Here is a 22,063-nt window from a genome sequence, read left to right on the forward strand (position 1 = left end):
ACCGCCTGGCCTTGTGGACGTGTCATTGGGGACAATACGCGATCATCCAGGGTGTCAACACCAATGAGTTCAGCTGGTGACCTTGTGAGTTCACCTTGCTAGGAGAGACACAGGAAGTTGAATTAGAGGAATGACAGTGTGGAAAGGCAATTGTGTCATACCTGCACTGGAGGGACACTGAGTAAGTGTGCGTGTGTGTGTGTGTGTGTGTGTGTGTGTGTGTGCACCTGGTATTCATCACGTCCTGGGGACCAAATGTCCCCACAAGGATAGTAATACCAGTAAATCTTAATCTTGTGGGGACATTTTTTGGTCCCCATGAGGAAACAAGCTTCTAAATCATACAGCATAAAGTTTTTTGAAAATCTAAAAATGCAGCATGTTTCCTGTGAGGGCTAAGTTTAGGTGTAGGGTTGGTGTAGGGCAATAGCACATACAGATTGTACAGTACAAAAACCATTACGCCTATGGAGAGTCCCCATAAAACATGGAAACCCAACATGTGTGTGTGTGTGTGTGTGTGTGTGTGTGTGTGTGTGTGTGTGTGTGTGTGTGTGTGTGTGTGTGTGTGTGTGTGTGTGTGTGTGAATGTGGGTGTTATGTTTGGTTGAATGTTGGCTGAATGGGGTATTGCGATTTTCTTCGTTTACTATTTCACACTTTTCTATGAATGCATACTATTTTATGCAAATGATTTGTACAGTGTCACTTGAGTGCAACTGAACTAATAAAGTGAAAAGAAGACAGACTGTCAACACAAGACTAATGTTTTCACATTACAACAAAGTAAAGTGAGGAAACTAAAACATATTTAAATGTAATTTGTTCGTACAATAAAAAATACATTTTAGAAGAAGGTACATGTTTTTTTTTAAGTATTTAAAAAAACAAACAGAAATAAATTAAGCCACTACATATTATTTGAAATTTTGCATTTTAAATAAAAAATATTGCCTTGTAGTTCATTAAAAGAGGCATTCCTTGAATCCCCTGTACAACTCATAACATTTTGGAATCTATTTAAAAAGTTAGTTTTTTATTTTAGTATGTACACCTTTTGAAAGTGTTATTGTATGTGACATATTAAATTATTTGTATTTACTGCATTATTTTAGTGTCATGTGTGTTACGCTGATGTAGTGTTTGTCATTATAACATTGCTAGTTGTTGGAAAGTTTTCACCAGTTATTGGAAAATACACTTATAGTGAACTTTAAGGCATCATGTGTGTGCCGTTACTACAATGCCATATAATACTGCTGTGAACATCATCATATAACTTCATTTTGTACATGTACAACAGAATGGTTAAAAAAATTAACTAATTAATTAATTAATTTAAAAAATCAGTGCTCTTATTTACAGTGATGTAATATTTCAGATGTAAAACTTCAATAAAGATGCTCTCATAGTGGAGACAAAAATAAAAAATAAAAATCCTGTGTGCTTGAGTAAGAATGAATGTCATAAACGTAGGAAAAAGAACAATTTCAAATGGGTGGAAAACGACTCACTTTCTGTGATTTATGTTGCTCTGGTATTTCATATATTATTCATTAACACCTGCAAACAAATTTAATGAGTTATATGAATTTTGTCTAAATATAACTCTGTTTTTAGTTCGTTGAAGGCTAATTGTTTTTATTAAAAACTAAAACAAAATGCATTATTCAATACACTCACCGACACACATACCTCTATACGTGCCTTAAGAATTACTTTTTTACACTCTGTGAATATACACTATAAAGACTGTTCAGTTCTATTAAGTGGGCATACAAACTGAAGCCCCCGTAAATAGGGGAAGGCCCGTCCTCGCGTATCAAGCCTATCACGCCCAGTCTGTAAAGCCCACCTCCGGACCAATTACCATTCGAGATATGGATGTATCATAGAGTCTTATCATGTGTTTGAAGTCCGATTCCTATTCCAAATACATAGTGGCAATGTCTTCAACATATTAAGATAAATCAAAGTGAAGACATCCCAAGTAGTTTAAAATTAGATTACACGGTGCGCTTTTCAGACAAGCTCCACAACTTGCAGTCTATAGAGAATTGTGTTGGAGTCTTATTTTAAATGTTAAAGCATACGGACGCTAAACCTATGACACCTCCAGTGAGCTCGAACCGGTGCTGCAGATGGGCGGCATAGGCAGGAATTTGTATCTCAATATGTTGAATGGAACAGACGCGCAAAGTTTCGCCAAAGACGCAGAATTGAACAGCCACCTGCACCGAAACCGCGACTTACCGGACTTCAAAATGGGCATCCAAGACACGAGGTTTTACTACCAGGACTCGATTCCAAATGGACAGGACAGTTTGACGTTGCCGTTCCACACTGAACACCACCAAAGCGCCGGAGCGCAGACGGGAAGGTTTTACGCACCGGCTCCGCTCGGCAGCTGTCACTTCACCAGCCGGAGCGGGACGGGACATACTTACGTTCCAGCCGGAGCCGACGCGTATTCTTCAGCCAACGGTAAAGACGTGTACCCGAGCAGTGCAGACGGCTACCCGGCGTCTTTTCAGCACGGGTATCCGCGAGCACCGATGTACTCTTTACCTGGTCTACAGGTGTCTGGGAAGACTCAAGTGCTCCTCAACAACTACCCGCTGTGGGCAAAGTTCCACAAGTACCAGACAGAGATGATCATAACGAAACAAGGACGGTAAGAAGCATAATAGATTACCACTCTTTAGCATGAACGTAAAGGTTTTTGTACGCGAAAACAGCATGGATCATAATAAGACACTGAATGTTTAGTCCTATTACTTGTGTACTTATCTAAATGCCAGCTGTGCCAGTCAGGGCAGGTGGGCATGTAACCGAGTCCTTGGCATATGTGTCTAAAATTTAGAAGCCTAATTACAGAGATCTTCTGATCTGATATTTTTTCTCTAGACCGCGACCTGGTTTCAGTTATTGTCAAAAGTAAACAAATACTGCAATTTGTCAAATTTTCTCACTGTACCTAGATGCACTCTGACACAAATCTTTGAAAGTGAATTACCTCATTGTCTGGAATAATTCTGAAAGGAGTTTTCGAATTCTGATGATGTTTTGGATACGTTATTTTTAAATGCTGAGAATAATGACGGCAGTGTTATGAAAGAACGTGATGATCAAACTTAGTTATCATGTTTATAGTGTGAGTAGCCTAATAATAATAAAATAAAATAAACGCACTGTTAATTTAAAATGTGATTTATAAATCACCGGTGGTGTTCCCTAGGGACCCCAGAGAGGGAGGAAAGTGCTTGTGGGGACGTTTGACAGGTCACCAAGCATTAATTTCTAAACATGTCTCTAATGATTATAGTCTACAGATGTGCACCATGCACTTTCATTTTAGAGCTGCTTTCAAGGCATACATTAGTCATTGCATAATACAAATTTAAAATGTTGACTGATAAAACTACATCATTGTTTCTAAGTAGGCCCTTATAAGTCAGTTTGATGAAAGTATTTATCACAGATTCTTGAATATGTTCAAATAAATAAATAAACAACGCTTAAAACTGTTGCACTGACCTATAATATCTAAGCTGATCACACCTGTCACCATAAAAATGATTCCTTTTAAAATGTATGAGAATTGACAGCATGCGAAAAACTTACACGCTTACACGTTAAATCCATAGAAAGAGTTATTAAAAAAATATTCAGACAAAAAATTAACACTTGTAATCTGAAATGTATTTAGCATTTTCAGTATGCATATATGACATATATTAAATTAGATTTTAAGAAATAATACACATTTTAAATTTGGTATTGAAACCAGGCGTAACTTTGAAAAATTGACTAAATGTTTCTCTCTCAGTGTTTTCACTACTGATTGAATTTCACAAAATAATGCTACACCAATATTATATTATATATCATAGCAGTACAATCCTGACCATGATATTGCTTTAAAAACTCCGATTGTCATGGTCATCACATATAACTTTCGTTATTTTATTTTGTACTGTACTGTACTATATGCACCACCTAAAAACTAATCCCTCATTGTCGACATTTTTAAAACAGAGATATGTATACATTTTTTTCTTAATATTATTATTATTTATAGTTTGGAAACTTTTACGCAGAAATGCGTGCATCTGTGTGTTCAGTAGGCTACAATTGTTTGTGAGGATGTTAGTGTGTGAATGCACGCTTTTGTAGCCTGTAACCTACTGGCAGGTGTCTTGAAATCTTTTGCAAACCGTCTTTACAGCTGTGCTCAACGCATTCAGAATAAATACATTCAGAAAGCAAGAAATTCAACGGCGCATGTCTTGTGTAGATTATTAATGGTATACATTACCATTAAATTCAAATCACCCTAGTATGTGCAAGTAACAATTAAACTGACTATTTGTGAGATTTAATCTTTAACTTAAGCAAGAAAACCTTGTTTGTTTTGAATCAGCATATTGATGATACATTTTTTGCCTCTAAATCCTGTTTGTATCTAATCTACTGAAGTAATCTTCTCACATGCTTCAGATTGCATCAGTTTGAGTCAGTTTATTGAAATACACAATATTTTTTTTTGGTGAATTATTATTACATTCTGGTTTGTACGATCTACAACATGAGGGTTATTTTTATTGGTTCTCATTGCCAGTCAGTGTCAGAGCTCAGGTAATTCTGCCCAAGACAGGAAGTGTAAAAGTAAGGAGGAGGGGGTGGTGCATTTGGGGGTAAAGTTGGTGAGCACCACTGAGACTCTGATGGCCATACACATCAGTGGAGGTAGCTTTGAAGTGCAGGAAATGAAGGAAGGCAGTTTCTTCCTCTCTCTCGCTCTCTTTCTCTTTGCTCTCTCTCTCCTCTGGTCTGGTACCTTGTGAGTGCAGTGATGCACGTTTCCTCAGAAGTCGAGGTGCAGTCCGATTCGAGGCTTTGAAATGCACCGTAAGGCCCATAGCCTGAGATGAGAGCAGAGGTCTTTGGCCCTTTTCAAGTTGAACTCTAAAACTAGCCCCTAACCTCACCCCTGCCACCAGGTTTCACAAACTTTAACAGGCATGGGGCCATGAGCTCTAAACATAGATTGGTGTAGGTGAGCGTTGTCTTGCTTTTATGTTAGTCTGAGATCCAAATAAGGGAACAAGCGACTGCCAGACTAATAACTGGACTGAAATTCATGAAAAATGTTGCTTCACAGAAAGTCATTGGGAGAGCTATGAAACCACAGATAATCCATTCCACTGCATGTTCAGTGGCTGATAAATACTAGAGTGAAAGAAAAATGTCTTGTCAAACGCATCTGCAACATGCCTGAAAAGAGAAACTAGGGTTTTTCACTGTCATTATAAAAGTCAGTATAAGAAGTTATAAAAGATATATTCTGGCCTCAGGTGCTTGTATAGGAGATGTGAATCAGTAGGTTCTTCGTAAGTCTTTTGGAGGAGTCATGGGTCTGTGCATTATGTGTAAATAAAGCTGGCTTTCCGCTTCAGTGGATTCACATGAAAAGCTAGAAATTTTCCAAGCATTTGCTTATAACCAGTGAAATCTAAAAATTGTGTAGTGAAACTCTTAGGAACTTCTTTACACTTTCTATATTCACACACAACATGGTATAACAAAATATACTACACAATGAAATCATGCAGCAAAGCAAAAAGTTAAAGTACATGAATAATTTATCTGGCCTTCATTTGCCCTCCCTTAAATTGCAGCATTGGGTAAGATAATAAAGACGGCAGTTATAAACAGTGGCCCCCAAAATGAAAGTTACATCACTATTTACCCACCTTCATGCCGGTCCAAACCTGTATGATTTCCCATCTCCTGTGGAGCATAAAAAAGATATTTTGAGAATTTATTTTAAATTTTTTCTCAATAGAAGTCAATAGTCGCCAAAGCTGCTTGATTACTAGCATTCTTCAAAATATCTTCTTTTTTGTGTTCGGCATAAGGAATAAAGTAAATGATGACAGAATTTAATTTTTGGGTGAACGCATAAACGGCATTCACTGAATTGCCTACACTGTAAAAAAAAAAAATTCACAATTGTAAATAAAGATTATTCAAGATTAGTCAAGTCAATATTATTTGTATAGCGCTTTTAACAAAGCAAATTGTGTCAAAGCAGCTTTACATCGGCTTGATATAAAGCTGGGTGGCATTATATCAGCTTTACAGTATTTAGACGGGGAAATAGTTTGTCAAAATAGTGTCATTCTCCTCTGGCCAGACAAAATCAAGAAATATAATGATTGAGAAATATAATACAAGAAATAATATTTCAGTCTTTATACTTTAACTTTTAATTCATTGCCATTTCTGTGTAATTATTTGTGAAATTTATTAGCCATTTCTAAAGGAAAATAGTTTCAAAGTAAATAGTTTACCACATTTTTTTAAGTGTATAATAATAATAAAAAAGAGAGCAAACCAAGTGGCATCTGAAAACACTCAGAACTAGCTTTTTCGGAACATTTTTACTATCAGATGTCAAGGTGATTTTAGATGTAAAACGTTCACAAAAATCCCATAGCAGAGTAACCGCAGATGTTTTTCATCACATGACCTAGGGACAATAAGTTAAATGAGCAAAAATTGTGCAAAAAATGCAATGATATTTATATAAAACCTAAAAAAAAACATTGAAACGTTTTGCTTTGCTTTTTTTTTTTTTTTAGATAAAATGCTTAAACTTTTATTATATAATCATACATTTTTAGGTGTGCTACTTTTGGGGGCCACTTTATTTATGCATTTGTAAAGATTCCCAGCAAGAGCAACCCGTGCAATATAAATGCATCAGGTTTATTAATATTCTTGAGGTCGTCCAGGGCCAGGCTCTGCATAAAATGCAATCTCTCCCCCTGCACCACCCAAGGTCTCTCTGTCTGTAGCCTTTGAGCTCTCTGTCTTTCTTTTTTTTTAATCTAACAATCACTTCCTGTTCAGATGTACATGTAACATGGCGTATGCAGTTTTGCTGCAACAAAAGCAGACCTCAGAAGCAGCAAACTTGTTGAATCGTCTTTGCTCACTGCAGGACAGACCTATCGCTGTATACATGATTCCAGCAGAATCCCATCAAGCAGCTCTGACAGAAACAGATGAGTTGTGACAGTAGCACATCAGTAGAACGGCATCAAGATCAAAGGGATCGCATGTAACTGTGGTTGCTGGCTGCTCCATTTCCAGCCACTGTTTTTCAACAGCCGTGCTACAAGCTCATCACTACAGCTATGACGGTTCTCCAACATCAGCAAATATATAGTGGTTTCTGTACGTAACCACATTCGCATAATAGCTTACAATAACCACGTAAACATGCCGTATTTACTGTACATGTCAATCTGCATGTGTCATGTTTGATATTTTACCTTTACGGTGTAAAAAAGTGAGCTAGCAGCCGCAGACTGGCATGTTTTTAGAAGATCAAGACTAAGAAGATGACATAAACTGGACCTGAACTTCTGTCCTGGCGAATTAGTGACCACCGGTCGATATTCAGACAGTTTTTTTTTTTTCTTTAGAGTGTCCCTTCCTGTTTTTCTTACTGAGCAGTGTTGCCTTGATCACATCAAGCAGTTCTTCTGCTTAGGGAAAACACATGTATGTATGGAAAACTGTACCTTCCTAGTCCTAGACAGCAGAGGAGGCACTTTTGTTTGGCAACCACCTACTACTGTGTTCATGGCTCCATCACTGAGTCAAGGAGTGGCAGATAAGTTTCCAAAGGTTAACCTCTAACTTTTTTGTCGTAAACCTTAACCTCCCACTCATGCAAAACATTCCTCTCAGTGGCAAACTCACTGGGTTCCCCCTCTCCAGGTACTGATTTCTTATAAATGTCTCATTTTAAATAAGTATGACAATTTCTGAGGCTCAGTCAGATGAGGAAAGTGACTGCCACAGACGGTATAGTTATAACTCAGAGCGAGGAGGCAGCGCATGAGCGTTGCATGATACAGAGACAATTCTGGTTTCTGTTTTCACTTATATTGACAACTGATGTGGAAGAAGAAACCCTTCACCTGCTCGGTCTCTTCACCACCACAAGGCCCCACAATGCCAGGGCTACATCTGAGAATGATGATTGATTACAGCTGCCCGTGGGTGGGCAATCCATCCGCTTGTGTTATGCCGCCCTGTAGCAAATGAGTGTCATCGTCCTCATGCTCTGATCCTCGATAGGCGTCCTTTACCCTACTTGAAAAGAGAAATTGTGAAACTCAACTTATTTCAGGTCAAAATATAGCTCTTAATTCTCTCTTTCAAAGCAGTCTGTTTTTTTTCCGTCTCTTTCCACTTACTGAAGCGGGTGTAACTTCTTGGAAACACAAAATAAGATATTTAGTATATGTGCAAGTTGCGCTTTTGCATAAAACAAATGGAGACTATGGCTATGAGTTGTTGAACATCAAAAATGAAAAAAAAAAGTACAGACAGCGTAACAAATGTACAGTTGTTATATGCTTTAAAAAAAATCCCTTCATTGTAGTTCAGAGAATCTGTCCAGATTTTTACATTCACATAGCACGTGTATAATTTTTGGGTGCACTGTTTATTTAAATGACAGACATAAATGGAAAACTTTAATTCTAATGTTTTCTAATCTTAAATAGTTTTAACATTGTTTTGGGGTTCGATTTGCTAGTTTTGTTACTTACTTACAGTGTACTGTTCTAAAGTTTGGGGTCAGTAAGATTTTTGAATGTTTTTGAAAGAAGTTTCTTATGATCATCAAATGTGCATTTATTTGATTAAAAAACAGTGGTGGTGATTAATATTTTGTGGGTTCTTTATTAAAAATGGAAAGTTCAAAAAGAACATAATTTTCTATTTGAAATAATATTTTTGTATCAGTATAAAAATATGCTTTGTTTTTACTGTCACTTTTGATCACAATTTAATGCATCCTTGCTGAATAAAAATATTCATAAATTCTTTTTACAAAAAAACAGAATCCTACTGACCCCAAACATTTGTACAGTATTATACATGTCATTTTACTCAAAAAAATGCTGAGTTAAATAAATGCACTATTGCTTAAAAAATACTATATTTCCTGCTGAAAATGAAGCCAAAATAGGTTGTAAATTAACATTTAATATGTTCAATAAAAGAACATGTATTAATACGTTTAATAAATGACAATAAAAAATTGCTTATTAATATATTTTCACCGTTTGATTATTGTTGATGCCTCTAGTTATTATGTGTCTGATTCTTAATTTACAACCTATTTTGGGTTTATTTTAAGCCAGCCATAAAGCTGAACTCGTTCTAAAAATCTGACCCTCATACACTCTTCCCAATGGGAAAAAGGTGTACAGTTTCTCTCAGCAAGCTCACAGGCACAGGAGACAGAGCAAGATAGAGAGTGAGAGATTTTTTATAAACATACTCATAACCTAAATCCATTCTGAGCCATATACAAATTATTAGGTGTGTATCCAATTCATGGAATGGACACAGACACAGATATGAGGAGACAACTGCACTTGAGTGTCACCTGACAGAAGCATCCGGCTGAGGGGAAATATGCAAGCATGAGCAGTAGCCCGCAACTGTTGAATCTATTGAATGAGAGACAGCTATGAGGCATAGACGTCATCGCTGGAGTGTATTAGTGAGACCGAAAGCGTCATAGTATTGGGTGAGGTTGAATTCAAGCCAGCATGGCTGATGTCAGAGGTGTGTTTCATCACAAGTGGTGCCAAGGCAGAAAGGCACAGAAAAACAGAAGCTGCACATTTCATACTGAGTCTACTGAGTCTTAAGTCATGTTTTTGTAAACTTCACCCTGCCATGGGACACAGTGACCTCCCAGTTACTTCTCCATCTCTGTACCGTGATCAAAATCTGTCTAGCAAGGAAAACTACAGCAATCAAGCAGATGCATCTCCCAACATGTTTTATTAATTGTCATATTAAAGATTCACACACAGCCTGCTCCCAGTTGCCTTTCTATCATAATGTCTGTGCCTTCGTAACTACTGCTTCCCACAAAATACCACCCGCATATATCAAATAGCATATGCATGATATATTGGGACCTTATCAAATATGAATTAATTTCATGTATTGTACCAGATGATTTTTGACATTTGTTTAAAACCATTTTGCATATTTTTAGACTGCAATCATCTAGCATGACCTTAGCATAAAGGAAAGAATAAGACTGTGGCATATGTTTATTTCTTTTTAAGACCACTATTTCTTAAAGAGAGTGGGTGTCACCTAGTTATTTTATAACAAAACTTTCACAAACTTTCAGAATGAATATTTGACACAAATATGTTGCATTAATTAACACATATTACAGTTATATTACATTGTTATAGTTCTTCATTTAGTTATATTTTCATTTTATATTCAATAAAATAGTCAAAATACTATTCTAGCCTAGTCTTTCTTTATCTAAACCCCTTACGTTTAATTTCCTAAAATGGCACTTATATAATTCTAATATAATAAAGTATATAAAATAATATATAATACAATACAAAATACACAAATAAAAAATAAACAACTACAAAAAGTAAATAATATATTTAAAATTTACAAATTTACAATGCCATTAAAAATTTGGGGTCAGAAATCTTTTTTTTTTTAAAGAAATTAATCTTTTTATTCAGCAAGAATGCATTAAATTGGTCAAACATTTAGATTCCAAATAAAACTGATTCCAAACAAATTGTCTATTTCATGAATGTCTACTCATCAAATATATATATATATATATATATATATATATATATTTTTTTTTTTACTGCATCAATTTGACTTTGACAGATAGTATTTATTATAGTTTATTTATATATATTTTAATTTAATGTAATTACGTTTAATCTATATTTGTATTAATGTATATATTTGTTTTAGACAAAATGAAAAATCTAAAAAAATATATATATTTCTAACAAAAATATTTGTTTGTCAGCTTATCGCTGATGACCAAAGTTTTACATTGTACCCCTAATAACGCGATCTTATCTTGTGTTTTCTGATCTGTCTGTCAACAGGAGGATGTTCCCTTTCCTCGGCTTTAACATCAGCTCATTGGACCCCTCGGCTCATTATAATGTATATGTGGACGTGGTTCTTGCAGACCAGCATCACTGGAGGTACCAAGGAGGCAAATGGGTCCAGTGCGGCAAGGCAGAAGGCAACATGCCAGGTAACTAACAGTCACACGGTGCATTTTTCTGCCCACTATCTACTTTTAAACTGTACAAACAAGATAAATATCTTTATCTGCATTGTGGTTTTCACAGTGTGAGTCTTTTCTGAGCAGTGCAGAAAACTTCACATACCAATAGCTCTGTCTTTTTGTGGCTAGAAGTGCATGAGTGTTTCTGATACCACTGTACGCCACAATCAGAGGTACCTAAGCATGTGGCCCACCACAAGAGCTCTGCACTGCAACTGCTGTTCAAGTGTGACTGCATGGTAGTGCAAGTCTGAAACATTTGACATTGCACTCTTAATTGGCTTATACCAATCAATTTACAAAGTGCAAACATTTAAATACTCATACTTCTGCCTCTTTCAACCTATTTTTTTCTACTTAAACTCCTGACCTTTCCTTACATAAATATGGCTCTTCTATAATTATAATAATTATATAATGTAATAAAATTGTATAAAGTATACAAATACTGTATGAAAAATAAGCAAATATTACAAATAATTAAATAATTAATATTGTGGGGTCAGTAAATGTTTTTAAATATATATTTTAATTCATCAAGGATGCATTAATTTGATTAAAAGTGACAGTAAAGACTGCTAATAAGAAGATTGTTATAAGACTTTTTGTTTCAATTAAATGCTGTTCTTTTGAATGTTTTAATCATCAAAGAACCCTAATAATATATAATAGTATCCACAAAAATATTAAGCCGTACAGCTGTTTACAACTTTGAATAATAATAAATGTTTCCTGAGCATAGAATGATTTCTGAAGGATCATGTGACACTGAATACTGGAGTTTCAGGAATAAATTACATTTTAAAATATATTAGAAAAGAAACAATAACAAAAAAGAAACAATAACAATTGTATTATTTTAAAATGTAATGATATTTCACAATATTACTTACTGTATTTTATCAACAACAACAAAAAACGCAGCCTTAGTGAGCATAAGAGACCAAAACATTAAAATATCATACTGACCCCAAACCTAATTGTTTTTTTAAATGGTGTTTATCAATAAAATACTGTCATTGGCAGTAAAATGTGGTTTAAAGACATGAATATTTAAATTGCATTCAGTACCTACATATTTATGCTTAAGTGCTTAATTTTCTTTTATTTTTTTACAGGAAACAGAATGTATATGCACCCAGACTCTCCCAACACTGGGAATCATTGGATGAGACAGGAAGTTTCCTTTGGCAAACTGAAACTTACCAATAACAAAGGCAGCTCTAACAATGTAGCACAGGTAATTTAATATAATAATAAACTCCTACATTAAAGCCGACTTACTGCAACATACCCAAACCTGAGTCATCTCTGTCAACATTGGTTATCATTTAGGTAGAATATATAACACCATAGCATGTCTGCACTATTTCTCTAACAAATGCATTGCTTGGAATACAGATGATAGTGCTGCAGTCACTCCATAAATACCAACCACGTCTTCACATCGTGGAGGTGAAAGACGATGGAACGAAGGATCCCTTTCTGACCTCGAAAACTCAGACGTTTGTCTTCCCTGAGACTCAGTTCATTGCCGTCACTGCCTACCAGAATGCAGATGTAAGTCATGTCATCTGAACACATCATGCTGAGGGTTATTTTCTTATTAATCAGATTGCAACTGCCACATAACCAATACTTCCAGCAAACAAAGATGCATGTCATGACAGTGTGGGATGACCCAGACGACAGAGTTGTGTTATGTCTGCACTTTGAGTCTGTTATCTTGGTAAAGTGTTGTGTATGTGCAGAAGATGTTAAGTCTGACTGTAGGAAAGAGTATGAGTGTAATTCATTAATTATTTCATAATGGTAGTGATCTATCAGTCTCCCTGGCTATGCGTCCTGTACCCATATGACTTTGCTCTTACCCTCTCTCTCTCTCTGCCCTTTCTCCAACCTCTTCCCCTGCCACTTCTTTCACAGATCACTCAGCTGAAAATAGATCATAACCCTTTTGCTAAAGGTTTCCGGGACAATTATGACACGTAAGTAAGCCTGAAGTAAATTAAATACAGAAAATTGGTCTCTGTGGAGCACTATCTATCTATCTATCTATCTATATATCTATCTATCTAATAAGCCTATAAACCTTCAAACTTCAAGACTTTTTTTTTTTTTACAAAATAAGACAAGAGTCAAGCCAACATTCAATTCTGCATCCTGTTTGCTACCTAAATTCAATTAAAATTCAGGAATGTCATTCTCAGTTTAATTAATGGTGCAACATTATTAACATGATATAATATTACAGTTTTGCTCAATCGATTTGAGACATTTCTCCAAACTCAGGCCACTGTTCTCAAAACAGTTTACAGTGAGCTGAACACTTTGTAATTGTCCTGAACAGATTGTACGTTTTCATTAATTTCATACAAATTACAAATCATGCAAATAATTTTCTCAAAACACTGTGAACAAAACTCTCAAATGTTTTCATAATAGTTAGTAAAACCAACCAATACTTTAAAACATCTGAAAAAAAAAGGTAATTTGTAATCTGTAATCTGTAAATTGTCATATCAAATGCACATGGTATATTTTCAGTTGGCCCCAAACTAATAACTGCTCACTTAATAACACACACAGCAGCACAGGAAACACAGTTTGGAACCATTCGCTTTTGTTCCAAACTGTGTTTCCTGTGCTGCTGTGTGTGTTATTAAGTGTGTTATTAATAATATAGATAGATAGATAGATAGATAGATAGATAGATAGATAGATAGATAGATAGATAGATAGATAGATAGATAGATAGATAGATAGATAGATAGATAGATAGATAGATAGATAGATAGATAGATAGATAGATAGATAGATAGATAGATAGATGATACATTGAACAAAATTATGAACGCAACACTTTTGTTTTTGCCCCCATTTTTCATGAGCTGAACTCAAAGATCTAAGACTTTTTCTATGTACACAAAAGGCCTATTTCTCTCAAATATTGTTCACAAATCTGTCTAAATCTGTGTTAGTGAGCACTTCTCCTTTGCCGAGATAATCCATCCACCTCACAGGTGAGGCATATCAAGATGCTGATTAGACAGCATGATTATTGCGCTGGTGTGGCTTAGGCTGGCCACAATAAAAGGCCACTCTAAAATGTGCAGTTTTACTGTATTGGAGGGGTCCAAAAACCAGTCAGTATCTGGTGTGACCACCATTTTCCTCACGCAGTGCAACACATCTCCTTTGCACAGCCATTGAAGAGTAGTGGACAACCTGATCAACTCTATGCGAAGTTGCTGGATATTGGCAGGAACTGGAACACGCTGTCGTATACGTCGATCCAGAGCATCCCAAACATGCTCAATGGGTGACATGCCCAGTGAGTATGCTGGCCATGCAAGAACTTGGATGTTTTCAGCTTCCAGGAATTGTGTACAGATCCTTGCAACGTGGGGCCATGCATTATCATGCTGCAACATGAGGACAACGAGCATGCAGATGAGCTTCCCTGAGACGGTTTCTGACAGTTTGTGCAGAAATTCTTTGGTTATGCAAACCGATTGTTGCAGCGGCTGTCCGGGTGGCTGGTCTCAGACGATCTTGGAGGTGAAGATGCTGGATGTGGAGGTCCTGGGCTGGTGTGGTTACACATGGTCTGCGGTTGTGAGGCCGGTTGGATGTAATGCCAAATTCTCTGAAACGCTTTTGGAGACGCTTATGGTAGAGAAATGAACATTCAATTCACGGGCAACAGCTCTGGTGGACATTCCTGCAGTCAGCATGCCAATTGCACGCTCCCTCAAAACTTGCGACATCTGTGGCCAGGGGCGGACTGGCCATCTGGCAGAACGGGCATTTTCCCGCTGGGCCGACGTACTTTTTGGGCCGGGCCTATACATCTTATCATACCATATTTGTCTGATCGGCCCATAAAACTCTTAGCAGCCTATAGTTTTTCTGTCTAAATAGTTGACGGTGCTGTGGTCTTTGCGGCTGTTTAATGTATTTGTCAAAAAAAGTCGGTTTAGGATTTTTTCCCCCCAGACAGACCGGCCCATGAGACATTTAATCAGCAGCCCATTGATTATTTTCTTAATTGATATTGGGCTGACCCAATCACATCTTTAAACAACTCCCCTTTTGGGCTCTCTCGCTCTCTCTCTCTCTCTCTCCCACACACACACACACACACACACACAGTGGTGAATTGTAACGAAGTAATACTTTGCTACAGTACTTAAGTATTTTTTGGGAGTATCTGTAGCCTACTTGAGTTTTTATTTTTCAGCCAACTTTTACTTTTACTCCGATACATTTCCCCAAAGCATATTCGTTAACAGTCAGAAGAACACAGACTGCAGGAAAGCAGGTTTGAGAATCAGTGGTCTGGTGTTTGTAAGTTAGAAAAGCTTTGCTCATCTGCAAACCGTGCAAACAAGTGCGCGCACAATCACGGATGATTCATTTTCCACTCAAAGTCAGTCTGGGGTGTGTAATATACAGTATATCTTCTGCAATAATAGAGTAAGTGTTGTTGTAATGATGTGTGATCTGACATTATCAAGTAGGCTATATCATCACATCACACACAGAGTGCACGCATTTGATTTATTAATGTATTAAACAATTCCAAGCATTCTAAATTATGGACAGCAAAAATGCTTCTGTATGTTTTTTATATTTATATAATATAGTTAACTTCTAAATTTTGCACATATCACCTGGACTATATCTATATCACACAAAGAGTACCGTTTTTCTGCAGATATCAGCATGAACACATTTAACAATCATTTCATACAAGTCCAGTAAGCAATAAGTGAAGTGAAGTGAAGTGAAGTGACATTCAGCCAAGTATGGTGACCCATACTCGGAATTCGTGCTCTGCATTTAACCCATCCAACGTGCACACACACAGCAGTGAACACACACACACACCGTGAACATACACCCGGAGCAGTGGGCAGCCATTTATGCTGCAGCGCCCGGGGAGCAGTTTGGGGTTCGGTGCCTTGCTCAAGGGCACCTCAGTCGTGGTATTGAGGGTGGAGAGAGCGCTGGACATTCACTCCCCCCACCTACAATTCCTGCCGGCCGGAGACTCGAACCCACAACCTTCGGATTACAAGTCCGACTCTCTAACCATTAGGCCACGACTTCCCTCTCTCCTTACATTTTAAAATATAAGCTTATATTCTAAAATATAAGTGACTTACATTTTAGACTTATTGCTTGTTTTTGCTAAATTTTGCCAAAGAAAATAGTTCCAAACAAAGATCACAGCACTGTTTTGCATCTCTGAGCAATGTACGGTGTACTTATTGAATGAATCCGCTTTTTGAACGAATCGGTTGAATAAATGATTCAGTGATTCACTCATTAACACAGTCAAATGCTCTGTTCCTGAATGAATCAGCCGTTTGAATGAATCGGTTGAATCTCAATGACTCACTCATTAATGGTCACTTTCTGTCACCAAAGTCTTTGCTGCCACCTACTAGCGGTTTTAATTTCACATTTTGACTATTTTTTTCATGTTTTAAATTATTTCAAATATCAGTATTCGATGTTTTATGTTAAAAACACAACATTAGGCCTATTTATGCATCTGTAACTGCAGTTTAAATGCATCCATGTCCCCTCTGAGATACATAAACTGTGTAAATAAATACATCTTAATGCTATTTCAGATGCAGATTCTAGAAATGTTTTCTTATGTTGGAATGAAAGACACTAAGTACCGGATGAAGTGCTTCTTATTCTTACACAAAAATACAAAATGGAAGAAAGAGTTCAAACTGAACACAATCTTGCTACTAAAGCTGTATGAATATTTATATATATATATATATATATATATATATATATATATATATATATATATATATATATATATATATATATATATATTTATTTGCTTCTTTTCCATTTTGCATTTACTTGTACTTTTACTTTCAATACTTAAGTACGTTTAAGTTTAATACTTTTCGTACTTAAGTACAATAAATATCATATACTTTAAGACTTTTACTCAAGTAATATTCTAAACGAAGACTTCAAAGTTATACCAAAGTTATGTTTTGGTAAGATACCTGTACTTGAGTATGGCTTTCGGGTACTTTATACACCACTGCACACACACACACACACACACACACACACACACACACACGCACGCACACACACACACACACAAAAACACACAGGATGCCTTCTTACGCTTTTAAATGTTCATCCAAGGAGTTTACAAATTTGACTAAGTAAGTTTACAGTTTATTTAATGCTATACTATGGGAAACAGTGATCATCTGAGCAACAAGTTATCATGGCTCTTCCCTTTCTCCCTCAAACACACAGGCGCATACACAGGATGTCATAACTATATAGGCCTATAGTTTTAGGATTCATCAGTGTGGATTATAGTTTTATTATTTTAATAAATTACACTTTTTAGAAGTTTTTAATGTGTCCACTCTCACTGTTTCCTACCTATTATTATATGGCTTTAGTGCTTTTATGGAATAGGAGCTGGTATAGATATTCAAGGGCGAGCAAAGATGGGTAGTATTTTGATCGTATGTAGTGGGCCGGTCTGGGCCAAAATGCCAGGGCCGATTTTTTGTCCCAGTCCAGCCCTGTCTGTGGCATTGTGCTGTGTGATAAAACTGCACATTTTTAGAGTGGCCTTTTATTGTGGCCAGCCTAAGGCACACCTGTGCAATAATCATGCTGTCTAATCAGCATCTTGATATGCCACACCTGTGAGGTGGATGGATTATCTCGGCAAAGGAGAAGTGCTCACTAACACAGATTTAGACAGATTTGTGAACAATATTTGAGAGAAATAGGCCTTTTGTGTACATAGAAAAAGTCTTAGATCTTTGAGTTCAGCTCATGAAAAATGGGGACAAAAACAAAAGTGTTGCGTTTATAATTTTGTTCAGTGTAGATATAGATAGATAAATCTGTTTGTGCCACCTTTAGCAGCAACAACTGTAAACAAACTCTTCTGATAACTAGAGAGTATCAGAAGAGTTTGTTTGCAGTTCCTTGCTGCTAAAGGTGGCACAAACAGATTTTAAGTTTAAAGGGGCAATTAGTTTTTCACATGGGTGTTTGGAGTTGGATAACTATATTTTTTTATTTCGCTTAGATATACACAATATACATAAAACAAAACTCCCTGTTGAAGAATTGCAATAAACATGTATTTTCATTAGGTATTTGTGCATCTACCGTTTATGTTTTATAATCATTAGAAATCAAACCTATAGATTCCATGTAAATATTTTCTTTTAATAAACACAATACTAGAAATTTGCAGTGCTTCATTTTGCAGTGAAATTTAAATGTTTGGTTAAGATAAGTTTGTGCTTAGATACTTACTTACTTACTTTACTTTTGTCATTTAGCAGACGCTTTTGTCCAAAGCGACTTACAAATAAGAAAAAGTAACTAAAACTAAAAAGTTACAACTCTATAAACACTATCTACCCACATATTTAAGAAAATAAAGAAATTAAATAAAATTGACACATGCATATAACAACATTTCAATAATAAACATATCAATGAAAAAATTAAATAAAAAGCGATACTACTATCCCTTGCCGGTGTCCCTGCCCGGTGGAGTCGCACGGTAGAGTCGATGGTCTTTAGTTCATATGGTTCAGATAGCTGTGTTTTTTTTTTTTTTGAGAACAATTACATTACATTGGAGAAAAGTGTCAAATCGATTGTGAAAAACTGTAACATTAACATTTCAGAAGGGGTTTTGTCAGTTGAAGATGTCCTTTGACCCCTTTTATTTCCTCATGTAGGCTCTATGCACCTCCTGACTCAGACCGCCTTACGCCTTCCCCAACCGAGAGCCAGCAGCTCTTCCCAGGCAGTTGTTACCCTCACCAGCCATACCTGTCTGATCAATACATGAGCCCCCTGCCTCAGAGTCGTTTCTACAGCCGCGAGCCGGTCAGTATGATGCAGCAGTGCCCCAAAGACCCTGCCGTCAGCCCTCACAGCCGCTTTTACCTGCCCAGCCAGCAGGGGGTGCCGCCAAACACATACGAGAGTGAATACACTTCCAACAACGTCTACAAGCCGCTTCCAATTCAGTCGTCCCCACACCACCCTCTGGGCTACTACACTGAAAGCCCTTTCGCTTCCGGGTCGGTCTCTGGCGCCAACACAGGAGCGTGGAGCTCAGGACGACCCTCACCGCAGTACCTTAATCACCCACACCACAGTAAACCCGGGTCTAGTCTCAGCTGGTTCCGAACCATCTCGTCCCCAGCCACGTCTTCCTCTCCCTCAGCGGTGAACTCACGCTTCCATTCCTCCCCATCACTCCTGGATCCCCAGCGCCAGCCGCTGCTCCAAGATAAGTCTAAAGAGTCCGGGGAGGACGCCTGGATGGAAGCCCCCTCGGTTAAATCGGTGGACTCAGCTGACTCAGGTTCGTTCGAGGGAGGAGAGAGCAAGAAGAGGCGCGTGTCGCCTTACACGTCCAGCACGGAAAATTCCCCTCCCAACCGCAGCGCAGAGGCTTGCGAAAAGGACAATTGCAGTGACGCGGGCTACTACGGCTTCTACACCCACTGAAGACCAGCATTCAGACTGTGCTCCTGCTGTCTTCCACCTACCGTCTGTCTGCATGACCTGAGACGCAGGGATCGAGCTCTCTGTGATAGTAGCTACAGATGTTAGGTGGCCCCTCTGTGCTTTGTGTTCCCCGTGTTAGATGTTTGGAGGTCATGTGGAGGTGTTTTGAAGGTCACTGTCACACAAAAGACGAAGAGGATGTGACTTGCGCTGAGACACTGGCCTGGAGACACACAGACCTGTGTGACTTTAGCAGCTGAAGATTTCACAGCACACCTGCTGACACTCCCCCAAAGGAACTGTCTCTGTCCCCCTCATCAGCCACAGACATAAAAACCCACGCACCACAAGCACACTCAAACAAACAATCAAATCGTTTTCATCACATTCACATCCATCTTGAAAAACGTGGACTTAGAGGTATAGTTCACCCAAAAATGAAATGTCCGTCATTTACTCTCCCTCATGTCATTTCAAACCTGTTTGACTTTCACAAAGAAGACAGTTTTAAGAAATTACAACAAGGTGCTTTTAAGCTTCAAAATCACTATAAAAATAGCTCATACAGCTCATGTGCTGCATGTCAAGTCATCTAAAGCTTGATGGAAGGACATGAAATTTAAGTCTGACATCATCTGATTCGGACATTGCTTGTTCTCTCATGAACACACAAAGGAAAGTCTGTTTCTCATCCAGTGCTATTGTACATTTCAATTTTCACTCAGAAATTGCTAGTAAATTTCACAGATAATTACAAGAAAGACTGAAACTGCATTCATAACTTCAAAAGCTACTGTAGTGTTGAACACAAATCTTTTAACTGGTCTCTAAATGACATGAAAACGACTTGCTTAAGATGTGATGCTGTGGACCTGTAAGCATGTGCTGATATAACATCTTCAGATCGGTTGCTCTGACATAGTTATTTCATAGATGATCTCATTGGAAATAACAACAGAAATTTACATATTAAGCAGAAGATTTATACTTAGAGTAATGTTGCATGCACTTGAGTGCTGCATAATAATTTAGCACAATGCAGATTAAATACATTGCGCATTTGAATGTGAGCCTTCTTTACAGTGCAACATTTCTGTGTCCAGTCAATCCTAAAATGTATCCCTACAGGGAGCACAATTAATAAGCACATTAAAGCCCAGGCTAATCAGACAAGAAATAAAATAGCCATGATGTCTAACAGACCATGGCTGTATGCACCAGCTGGAATTCCATCCTTTAATAGACAGACATAATAAAGTTTGACAGGATGCGTAAGTTATTATACATGTGGTTATATTAAGTATTAATTAAAATGTTGGGGGGACTGAAAGATTTTTTTTTTTTAAATTTGTACTTTTGCATCAAATTGTTAGAAAAACTTTAAATGTAGTTCTTTCGAATATTCAAAATTCTATTGTAGTTTCCAAAAACATATTAAGCAGCACAACTGTTTTCAACATTATAATAATAAATGTTTCTCAAGCAGCAGATTAGCATATTATAATGATTTCTGAAGGATTATGAGACATTGAAGCCTGAAGAATGGCTGCTAAGAAATTAAAAACAAAATTACTGTTTTTACTGTTTATGATCAAATAAATGCAGCCTTCATGACTATAAGAGATTTCTTTTTGAAATATTACAAAAATCTTCCAACAAAAAATGATAAATACAGAAACAGACAGGTGAAGGTTAATAAATATAAACTTACAATGCAAAACTGAACCTTGAGACCTGTAGTAGTTCTTTCCTGATCTCTCTAAAGTTTTGTAGTTCTGAAAAAAATAATTACTTTTCATACTGTGTACTGGCAACTTATGTTATGGCGATTGTTTGAGACAGGGCCTTGTAATTCTCAGGTTTCATTTAGCTAAAGTCCACGAGTTAGGATAAACACACTAGTGTCAATCTGATGAGCTGTAACAGAACATACTTAAACCAACAGCATCATGTCTTGAGGCATCGCACATGACGGTACACAGATAGACAGGGTGGAAAAATGGACACCTGGCAGGGGCTTCAGACTGACTATACATCATCTTTATTCAAACAACAGAGTAACATGCAGACAGCCCACACACAGACGTCAGTGACACAGAGGAAGTACGAGCCTTCAGTCTAACCCCATCAGGCACTGCTGGCATTCAAAGGTGAGAATGACCTCAGACAGATAGGTGGGTGACAAGATGCCACTGCAGAAGACATACACAGACTTCTGGGACACACCGGAAGCCTGTTAACTCAGAACTGTCCATTTATAGAAGCTTTCTGCATCTTCTGATCACAAATATGCACACAGACACTTGAATATGGTCTGTGTCCTAATAT

At 37.2% G+C, this 22,063-nt stretch overlaps 1 protein-coding gene across 1 annotated transcript; it reads left to right on the forward strand.

Annotated features, from left to right (window-relative positions):
• Positions 1-1,871: 1,871 nt before the first annotated feature.
• LOC306857404 (T-box brain protein 1-like) lies at positions 1,872-21,784 on the forward strand. Its single transcript, XM_079397335.1, has 6 exons — positions 1,872-2,674; positions 10,992-11,146; positions 12,298-12,419; positions 12,581-12,739; positions 13,106-13,167; positions 18,955-21,784. The coding sequence occupies exons 1-6, from the start codon at positions 2,142-2,144 to the stop codon at positions 19,733-19,735; spliced, it is 1,812 nt and encodes a 603-aa protein (XP_079253461.1). The 5' UTR covers positions 1,872-2,141; the 3' UTR covers positions 19,736-21,784.
• The last annotated feature ends 279 nt before the right edge of the window (positions 21,785-22,063 follow it).

The sequence above is a fragment of the Barbus barbus genome, assembly GCF_936440315.1.
Source record: "Barbus barbus genome assembly, chromosome: 38".
Classification (NCBI taxonomy): domain Eukaryota; kingdom Metazoa; phylum Chordata; class Actinopteri; order Cypriniformes; family Cyprinidae; genus Barbus; species Barbus barbus.

What these genes read in the sequence shown, in the direction of transcription:
- LOC306857404 (XM_079397335.1), top strand. Translation starts at nt 2,142, where the DNA reads ATGGGCGGCATAGGCAGGAATTTGTATCTCAATATGTTGAATGGAACA. An exon ending in ATCATAACGAAACAAGGACG is followed by an intron (nt 2,675 to 10,991) that starts GTAAGAAGCATA and finishes GTCTGTCAACAG; the next exon opens with GAGGATGTTCCCTTTCCTCG. An exon ending in GGCAGAAGGCAACATGCCAG is followed by an intron (nt 11,147 to 12,297) that starts GTAACTAACAGT and finishes ATTTTTTTACAG; the next exon opens with GAAACAGAATGTATATGCAC.